Source organism: Hypomesus transpacificus, chromosome 19, assembly GCF_021917145.1.
Source record: "Hypomesus transpacificus isolate Combined female chromosome 19, fHypTra1, whole genome shotgun sequence".
Taxonomy (NCBI): Eukaryota; Metazoa; Chordata; class Actinopteri; order Osmeriformes; family Osmeridae; genus Hypomesus; species Hypomesus transpacificus.
Genome location: NC_061078.1, coordinates 9,291,244 through 9,302,066, shown reverse-complemented (window position 1 = coordinate 9,302,066; position 10,823 = coordinate 9,291,244). Strand labels below are relative to the sequence as shown.

Genomic DNA, 10,823 nt, shown 5'->3' with positions numbered 1-10,823 from the left:
AAGGGGAAAGCGACCAAGGGTTTTCTGGCCAGGCGTTAAGATAAATAATTGATTAAATTGGCAAGCTCTTGCAAAACACATACACTTACTGTACACACACGCATGTGTGCATACACAGTACACACACGTACGTGCACACAGTCCCCCATCCATGCATGCGGTAAGAGGCCTTTGTGTATGGACTCCCATGAGTGAGTGTTATTCCTCTTCCCTCTTCCCTAACTCGTGGTTAATGGATTCCATATGGTGCTTTGAGCTGCGGAACTAGGGCAACTTTGACAGGCGATTCAACCCAGACCCAATGCGCAATGTTTTTAGAGAAGGGGGCGGAAAGGGGATTCCAACCTGTCGGCTCTACATCTGGCAACCAGAAACATAACACTGAGACAGAATTCTACAAGATACTATTGGCTCCCAGACAAGACTGTAAATAGATTTGTTATGCTGTTCACTTGAACAGAATGCTTGAAGCAACTTTTAGCAGAGTATCAACAAAATGTATTAAAGGGTCTCTAACAGCCCAACATATAAGGCATTAGAGTGGGTCCTTATTATACTTAAAAGCTGTATAGTTGTAAAGGCTCATATTAAGAGAGATGTAGGACTGAGAAGTGGACATTGGAACTATGGGAGAATGGAAAGCTTAAGAACACATGACACAAGACAAAAAGTTATTAAATAGAATATTACAAATGAGAAAGAAATGTGAGATCCCTCTAGCCTTATGTCATTATGGAATGGAAAATAAAAAAATAAAAGTGGAATTCAAAGAATGGTAATTTGAGTGGATAAGAAACATGGTTGGAGACTGTGAACAAAGAATATATAGAAAAGAAAGCAAGCTGGTAGAAGTGGAGAAGGATGGAGCAAAGGAGGGGGGGAGGGGGAGAGAGAGAGAGATAGATAGAGAGAGAGAGAGTGATAAAAAAGGGAATGAGACTGAGGAAAAACATGACAAACCAAAATACTCGACACAAAAACTGTAGCTAGAGACAAACCCAGACGGAACAGTCAGGCAGACAGACAGACACACGGACGGACAGACAGACAGAGACACACAAACACGCACGCACACAGGGATGTCACAAGCGTGGGCCACTCACTCTAGGAAGCGGGTGATGTACTGGCGGGAACAGAGTGACCAGCTGGGCGAGACAGTGCCATAAAGGAGCTGTGGAGACATGACGAAAGGTCTTTTCCCAATGGGCTCACAGTCATTGCCGTTGCCATCATGCTGAATTCCAAAGCTGCGGCATAGAAGAAGCACATCCCACAGACACAGTGAGGAGGGAAAGGATGGGCTTGAAGGGACAGATACTGCAGGGTAAACACACATATGAAGGCACTACGTGCAATGTACTGCGAAAAGTTTAGAATATATGGCACAACTGCTGTCTTACTAAATAATGCTGTCAAAAAGTGGAAAGTGGGGGTGTGCTACACTTTGCATTTCATACATCGAACATACAGGGGGTGATGGGTACCTGGTTTACAATCATCACAATCTTCAATTGTCATAAGCACACATGTCCAGAGATGATGAGAGTGTGCAAACACATGCAGAGTATAGACAAAATAAAACTGCTTATTTACAGTTAATGGGTTAACAAAACGTGTGTTTGCTTGGTGGCCCAGTAGGACCGCCCACACACGCATATGCATACACACAGGAGATTTATTTCATCAACACAGACAGATGTTAACCTCATGCTGACATTCCTGACACCATTATCCCCTATGGGCACTGGAGCATGACCTTTACAATTGATCGTTAAAGGGGGCCTCACAAGTAATACATCTACAAAGGTTTATAGCAGGCCAGGACACGGGGGCTCCTAAGCTCTTAGTTGGAAGTGATCAAGCTCTCTTTCTAAATAATAAGGTCAGAGTCCATTCAGATTCCGATAACTTCTAGTTGAATTGAGTTGAGCCTCAGAAACAGTCTATACATTAGGTACAAGATTTATACAATACGAGTAGTCTAAATTAAATTGATTCCCAACATAGATTTAATTGCTGTTGTACAAAAGGTCTGTATGCCTTGCTTTATTGTTTATTGTAAAATAGAAAAAAAGTAGTTAATACTTTATCCAAAATAATTTTATTCAGCAATTCTGTAAATGAAAGCACCTGTTGCAGTGTTGTGGCACACCAAAGTGAATGATGTGCTGCAGAAAGAATAACTCAGCCACAGATCTCCTGTGAAAAATTTATCTTAAATGGAATACATTACAAGTGTTTGGAATGTGTGTCAAAAAAACTGGGTTGTCTACTCTACACTGCACTAAGAGGACTAATTGTTGTTTTGAGGGATTTCTTTATACAAAAACTTCACCTGGCTGGTTGGACTTAGGAACTTTTAGTGCAACATGTTAGTATAATTATGAGACCAAAAGTTGGATTGATCCCATGATTTTTTGTGTGACATTAAACTAAATTACAAAAAGGTGTCATTTTATGACATTTGACAACTTTTACTCATCTTTGATAGTGTCAATAATTCCTGAGTTGACAGTATCTGGATTTCCAAGCCAAGACAGTGAGTGGGAGATGCATTTTAAAACACATCTTCAAATATCTGACAGATGACTGACATGTTTTTCAAGTGTTTTGTTCTAAAGATCTATTTTAACAGTCACATTAGAGACTATAACATGAAGCCATTTTGGTGGTATAATTGTTTTTCTTGTATAGGCAGAAATGTCTGAATAAAATTGTTGCTTGGTGTCTCTGCATGCACACTAACCACATTAAGCGCATTTGTTTCATTACTATAATCAAAGAAATGTGTATTTATAAGTAAACGGGCTATTTAACATATTGGAAAACTTGCTAAACAAATTATTTCTGCATACATCTGAAATCTGAAGACACCCCCACCAATTTACTTGGTGTTTTAATGTGGTTTTTCATAGCGCATTTCATAGCGCAACATGCCATTTTGGCTTGTATCTGAAGACTTAATGCATTAAATATATTTGATTGATTAGATCTAATAACATTTTGTTTGTATAGCCCTTTTTACAAGCAATTTTACAGAGGGCTTTAAGAATGTCTATTGAACTGTACCTAAATCAACTTAAACCCTCAAGGAACATGAAACATATGCCATACTATATGAAATGGTCTTTAAAAACTAAGAGTACAACACTTGGTAAGCTCACAAATGTAATATCCCAATATTTAATAACATGATCCCTACACTCGGTTTCTGAAAGAATGATTTAACTATGTACACATGACATCAGTGGAAATTTGTGTTTAGTATTTTACTAAACACAGGGTCCGTCAATTGAAAAGAGGATACGAAACATTCCCATTCACCACATGTACATGTGACCACATCATGTACATGTGACCACATGACCACATGTACATGTGACAACATGTACAAGTTAGCAAGTGTGCGTGTTTGTGCATGTGCATCTGTATTCTAAGGTGAGCGAAGTGATCTTACTTGTGTCCCAGCTCATGGGCAATGGTGAAGGAGAGTGGCAGACCCGTGTCCTCGCTGATGCTGCAGCTGCGATGTGGCTGACACATGCCCGCCACGTGAGACAGACCCAGAGTCTCGCAGGGCTTATTGATGGCTGCACAGATGTCCTTTCTGTCAGTGGGTAAAAAAGTACAAAGGATGAAGAAAGGACAAAAACAGGATAGATGACAAAAGATGATAGAGAACAAAAAATGATGGTGGACAAAAGAAGATGTAGGACACCAGAAGATCATAATAATTATAATAATGATTATAAATTGTATTTATAATGGTTCTTTCTTGCACTCAAGGTTCTACAGTACAGTAAAAATTACAGTCATAAAACATAATACAAAACAATAAGAACAGACAAAAATTAAATGAACAGTTAAAAGCTTGATTAAAAAGGTAAGTTTTAAGCAAAAGAAAATGACCAAGTAACATTTCTGATGGAAACGGATAGTGAGTTTCACAGTTTAGGATGTGTGCATGAGAGGTGGTTTTCAATTTGCAGAGAGGTACAGAGTGATTCAGAGTCAGCTGTCCGAAGTGCTCAGGAGGGAGTATGAGGATAATATTGAAAGGGGAATCTTATCATCTCAATATTGTCTCGAGTCCATTTCAGAAATACTTTGTAACTCATTGACGGTCAAAGGAACCAGATTAAAAAGAAAGGGTACGTACATTTTTGAGGTGAATTAAGTGCATGGGCAGTTGAATGGTAGGTTGCTAAAGTTTACTTAAAAAGACACTCTGTCATTCACTCTGTACCTTGTGAGCAGGACAGCTACATCATGATGTACTGGATGCTCATCTCCCTTCATGTTGAGACGTTTCTGCCACTTACAGAAGCTACTCAGACTGTTGTCAGCATGATGTGTGATCTTCAGTTCCTCCTGTCAAGCACAAGCATGTCCTTCTAGTGTGTATGACAAATATAAATATTGGGTACTGGATAAGTGGTAAGATTACAATTTATACATGTTTAGTTTTCAGAAATGAATAATAACTCATAGGGCATGAAGCATAAATGCAGAGTAGCGCATAAGTATAAGCATAAGTCAGATGGCTGAGCGGTTAGGGAATCGGGCTAGTAATCAGAAGGTCGCTGGTTCGATTCCTGGCTTTGCCAAATTACATAGTGTCCTTGGGCAAGGCACTTCACCCTACTTGCCTCAGGGGTAATGTCCCTGTACTAACTGTAAGTCGCTCTGGATAAGAGCGTCTGCTAAATGACTAAATGTAAATGTAATGTGGGAGTCAGGTGGCTGAGCGGGTAGAGCATCGGGCTAGTAATCTGACGGTTGCCAGTTCGATTCCCGGCCGGTGCACATGACATTGTGTCCTTGGGCAAGGCACTTCACCCTACTTGCCTCTGTGAAAATCTCCCTGTACTTACTGTAAGTTGCTCTGGATAAGAGCGTCTGCTAAATGTAAATGTTATGTAATGTAAATGACTGGCAAAATATAATTAGCATTAATACTTGCCTACACAGTGTTTAAATTATTAACCTGGCATTACTTTTTTGTTCGAGCTTTGTCACTTGTAAGAAAGCATTACTGCTCTCTGGAAAAAATAAAATGACAGATACTTGTATGGTTCTTTTTGACTGAATTGTAAAATAACATAAAAAATGTTGTCTGTAAAGAACTTCAGAAGTTCTCTTTTGGGTAGTGCAGGGATTTAGTTACTTTTACTGTGTGTCCAGTAGGTGTACTTGCCTTCTTTCCTGCCAGCTAGTCGCCTGACTGTGTGTGTGTGTGTGTGTGTGTGTGTGTGTGTGTGTGTATGTGTGAGTTCAGCTGAGGTCTTTCAACTTCCCAAAGTTAATGTTGGTCACGGTAGATGAAAGCATCATCTCAATGCCATGTACTGTACAAGGTGCGTGGATGATGTGATTACGCAATGCCTTTCATCCCACGCAACAAAGTTAAGTGTTACCAGTTCATGTTTATGCACAGGAATCTCCTGTTTGCAGACTTTGGAAATACAAAACCTTAATCATGGAAAGGTTCTAACATGAGCCAGTAGGAAATGTCAATCGGACAATGTTTTAGAAACAAAAGAAGAACATGGTAATGTTGCCATCTCTTTGCCTCTGTGAGAACTATAAAGCCAATCTGAGAAAAACTTGCAATTTGTTAATTCCAGTTCATTTGTAGTATTTACAATGAAGCTATCAAAGCAGCCTTGAATTGTAAGGTTCTCTATAGTTATGAGAAGTAGACTATACTGTATTCTATACTGTATTCTCAAGAAGTAAGAAAATTATACCATCCAAACAAATAATGTGGTGTAAATTCACTTTAAATATTAGGCTTAGGTGTATTGAAAACCAAGTTATGTTTTGCTTCTGAAAATTGAGCATCACTTTTAGCCCAAGTTGGATCAATTTCCATCTTTGATCACCACGCCCAAAATGATCACATGGCGTGCTTCTGAAAACCGCTCTTACCTCATCCTTCTCCAGCAGTATGAGACGAACCACCACAATGTTGACGGCATTGCCAATACTGGCATCACGAAAAATCAGAGAGACCTAAAACAAAATATTTAAAATGAGCAATTTATTAGATAACATTTGTACAGTGAGAACGTTTTTCTAACAGGAAAAACTAATAATTTGAACAGTACTTATTAGGACTATGTTAAAGTTTTAAATTATACTAAATAGTAAATAAAAGACGTGCTACTTAAGTGAACACGCTTTATCTCAGACTGTGGGGTGAATGTGATCGATGGATCTCATGAGATCATCCCATGGGTTGCAAGTGAAAGTACTTCATTCAATTTAAGTCCACCCGAAGGGTTTACAAATATCATTACACAAACTCTTGAAAGGCAAACTATTGATTCAAGACAGTGTGCTGCTTACCAAAATGACGATGAGTCATATTAAAGATTGGGGGGGAGACAAAGTGCTTCTCCAAGACCCCCCCCCCTTCCACACACATACTCACACATACATCTTACAATTTCCCCTTGAAACAACATATATATATATATATATATATATACACACTATATAATATGATATATATATATTCAAAGACCTGACTTCTGTTGACATTTTCAAATGTAAAATTGAAGAACACCAAGTCTTGTTTAATAACAAATCTTCACAAAAAATCTTAAACTGAATCTTCAAGACCTTGAGGGTTTTGGAGATGTGATCATATACACAGATGCGCATGCACGCATAGACACAGACATACAAACACATGGATGGTAAGACGCCTTGCTGAACAGAAGAGAGAGCTAATCTCGTTAAGTGGCCGAGTACTCTCTCCCTTCACTCAACGAGGAGGTTACAACACCCTGGACTGCTAATGTGCTGTCGCTTGCCTGGCTTAGCTCTTGCATATTAAGTGGTTAATTATCTAACTCCAAACTCATCAGAGAAATGTTTCCTTGCCCCTCCTTGCTACTGTATTTGAAGTCAAACCATCACACAATACGTTCCATATTCAGAGTGGCAGTTGTGCACATGAGGAATGGGAACACCTTGAAGCCTGAATAACATATGCGAACAAGAGGCTGCTAATGGTATGCCCTTGAGGCAAGGGAGAGTGTACAGGGGCAGCTCTCTTTAACTTATCTTTCTGTAGAGGCAAAAGGCTGAGGAGCGTCAAGTTTAGCTATTATATAGTGGATATTTCTAAATAACATGAAATAAAAAAAGGTGAGTTCAGTCTTAAACAAAAGTCCTGTGGGGACCCCAAGGCCCCAAAGTTTTACACAAGTTTACGAACCAATAATGTCACAAGGCAATAAGTCATACCACAGAAGGTTAAGCACCCTGCACAGAAAACATTCAGCCCTGAAGAACATTGTGAATAAGGTTTTTTATGTATTTCTCTGTCTTTCAATTAGCAAAGTTGTCCTGGTTCTGTGAGTTCCAATTCTGTTCAATCTTAGGAGTAAAGGTTTACATTAAACTGTAGTACGTATTAGTATGTAATACTTAATTATTATAGAATCTATAATATAAAAAAGTTATGCTACTACTTCTTATAATACATAAAAACATCTATTTGGTTCTTCTAAATAACAACACAAACCTTTCTCTACTTTGGGTGCCATGTAAAGGAAAACCAACTTTTAAATGGGCGTTGACTTTCAACAACATTCTCCCCAACATCAGGGTCAAATTCCAATCATTGTCCTCATTGATTTGTAAATGTGTCCACACCACATTGTCTGTGCAGTGGCTTTGTCATTGAGACACTGGAGACCAGCACAGCTTCAAATCAATGTATAATGGAAGTCATTCATCAGCATGCTGTCTATCCCTAAGACTCCTCAGCCTTCAACTGGAGAAAAGGCCATTTAAAAGATGAAACGTACAAACTGAACAGAAAGCACTGGGGTTTCATTTGTGCCAAATCAACTTTTCCACCATATTCTTTTAAAGCCTTTACACAAACGTCCAAAACCCCCACATATACAAAATATATAATTTTAATTAACTGGAAATACATTGTTTCCTAGCCTTACTGTATACAAAATAAAGGTTAATTCAGACCTATAACAACATTCGCAGGTCATCTTGACAACTTTGTAGCTTAAAAGTATTGTGAAAAGACTTTCATAGCTATAGCTGCTATGCTTACATTTTACTTCTACTGCATGAGCATAAATGTAACTCCCCATGTGTACTTGTATCCCTGTGTTTAGGTTGATATGACCCCATTTAAACCTCTTGAAAATTGTATTTATAGACCAAAACATAATATGACTAAATATGAGGACCCCATTTTCATTTGACTTTCAGGACTGTCGTATTCAACCTGCAAGGTGGGTCCTAAGTTTGCCCACAGGATCATTCCAAAGACACAAACATCCTGTAAAGAATGTGAACCCCTTTGACAGTTCCACATTTTGGATCAACATCCTTAGACAATGGAGGAGTGGTTGGCCCAGAGGAAGATGATGCCATTTCTGTTTGTTTGGAGTTTGCAAACCAAATGCTACAGTTTCCAACCAAAACACAGGTTTGAAGCTTTCAAGTTCAAAGGGGAGATGCAGGGGGCTGAAAAACAAGACATCTTGGGAGGATTGGTAGGATAAAGGCTACTTCCTTTCTGTATTATTTTTTGTGAAGCCAACTAACGTCATAATACTATGACATTGCGGTCTTCTTTCCTGAGATTGCATCCTTTGCTAGACCATTCAAGCAGCTGTGGCAAGACCGAGCGCACTGTGTTTTGGAAAAAGCAGCTAATGATCTGACAATGGACGAGGTCAGCTGGCTTCAGCTTGGCCTCCATCCAAGAAGTGGTAAAACGTAAGGGTGAATGGGCAGGAAGCTGTCATTTAGAAAAAGGGAATATGAAGGTTACAGTTGGAAGGCAGCTACAATACAAATCAAGTGTGTTTGTGTGTGTGGATACTTGTGTGTGTTGTGTGTGTTGTTAGGGGATGGGGTGTAACAAATTACTGACAAAGTAGATCTGCCAGAAATATATCCAATCATGCTCTGATAACATGTAAATTACAGCTACAACCATGTTTTTTGGCAAGAGAGGAAAGTCAATGACCCCGCACACACACATCAAAATGGGCACTTCAATTTGTCAAGTTGAAATTCTTACAGTCTGTGACTTCTGTAGAATCTTGAATGATTTGTATGAAGGTAAAATATGTATATATACAGTACCAGTCAAACATTTGGACACATTTTCCCATATTGTGACCTCACAGAAAGAACCGTTCAGATAGACAGTGAGGTTTGTAGAAGGTATAGTTGAATGTTTAGTAGGTGTAATGGGACTTCTGATAGGTACAAGGAGAGTTGATATGAATAATGTGGGATCAGAGATTCACCAGACATTTTGTTCCACATGCCGTTTTCGCACTTGAGAGAGAAGAGAGAAAAATAGAGAGAAAGAAAAAAAAAAGAGATAGAGAGAGATATTAGGGTGTCTATAAAATAATGATTAATTAACTAGGCTGCCAACTCTCCAATCAATTATTAGAATCCTTACATCATCCTTGACTAAATATTCAGGAATATCACCACTGAAAACATCATGATTTACCTCTTCTGGCATCTCCATCGGTTTTGTAGGCAAGACGTGATTGGATGTGAAAAACTAATGAAACTTCCCTTCCTTGGTTGCACACTCATTTACAAAGTATTTGTAACTACAATCATAGTGACTTGGCTAGCGCTAAAAGTACTTGGCAACTCACAATGTTCATGATGGCCAGGATATAGCTCTCCACGCCCCCACTTCCATGGTACTCCACCATCTTGGCATCAGCCACCACCAGAGTCTCCACCCACTTCTCCCTGCTGATGGAGCGCTGGCGAATCTTCCTCTTCCTTCGCTGGCGCCGTTCCCAGCGCTCCCGTTGCCTCTCAAAACGCTCCAAAGTGCCATCTGGATCTGGGGAGAAGACCCCAACAGGGACATTCATGTATAAGCAGCGCAGTCAAGATTATTGTGTGATGTCAGATGTTGGATGACCATGCAATGTATGTGTACAGTCTGGGGTGCTACAGGGTATTTTCTGGTCACAAGCCCTGTCTTACAAGTTGTGTTGTACATGTCTGCTGAGCCCTCTTCAGAAAACTGTGTATAAAAATGATTAAAGGCTGTATAGCACCAGACAGTATAAGTACAGATGCCAACATCTTCAACATCTTTTAGGCACCCCATTAGATGCTACATGCACTCACTCAAAGAGACAGGTGGCTGTCTCATCCCAGAATGATCCCTTACACTCAAGCAGGATAATTCCTTCTACAATTGTTTTCTTCCAACAAAATGCGATGTAAACCGGACAAACCTCCAAACCAGTTCAACCATCCTAAGCCATTTGTGGAATATTCAAGAAATCCAACTGACCTATTCTCTCTCCTCAAGAGAATCAAGAACCAATTTGTAAGTCAAAGAAATAGGCTACGGTATATTATAGTGTTTATACATTCAGCTCCAGCTGCAAAGGCTTTACTTGAATTACCAATGTCAGAGTCACACCTTGTGGGTGTTTTTCTTCGTTTCAGGCTCAATTAAGTCAAGTCATATTTTCAGCTGAACAAGTATTGAGCCAACTGCCTGGGTGATTTTTTATTGAGTGTGTGCTAATCAAATATTCTCAAAGAGATCAGGGGAGCATGTGGGATCAATTAGATTGTGTTAATTAAAAAATATATTCACAGACATGACTAGGATTGGTACTGCAGAGGTAGAATTCATGATTTGACCTGCTCAGTTATACTGTGTAATTACTGTCCCTTAAGATAATGTGTGTTATATGATTGAAAAAGCTCCTATTTCTGCCTCTGGAGTCACATTTAGGATTGCTCTTGGTAAATAGAAATCGATTGACAAATGTTTT

General features: G+C 39.2%; 1 protein-coding gene across 5 annotated transcripts in view; it reads right to left on the bottom strand.

Moving 5' to 3' along the window:
* The window catches only part of LOC124481802 (A disintegrin and metalloproteinase with thrombospondin motifs 7), a 58,421-nt gene that overhangs the window by 39,441 nt on the left and 8,157 nt on the right, over nt 1-10,823 (bottom strand). For 3 of the 5 annotated variants that reach the window (XM_047042044.1, XM_047042046.1, XM_047042047.1), the window contains 5 exons: nt 9,672-9,868; nt 5,932-6,015; nt 4,247-4,371; nt 3,458-3,607; nt 1,104-1,247 (listed from right to left, as the gene is read on the bottom strand). In XM_047042044.1, the coding sequence (XP_046898000.1) occupies nt 1,104-1,247; nt 3,458-3,607; nt 4,247-4,371; nt 5,932-6,015; nt 9,672-9,868 (700 nt within the window). The remainder of the gene's footprint in view (nt 1-1,103; nt 1,248-3,457; nt 3,608-4,246; nt 4,372-5,931; nt 6,016-9,671; nt 9,869-10,823) is intronic. The other 2 variants (XM_047042045.1, XM_047042048.1) reach the window with 1 other exon arrangement.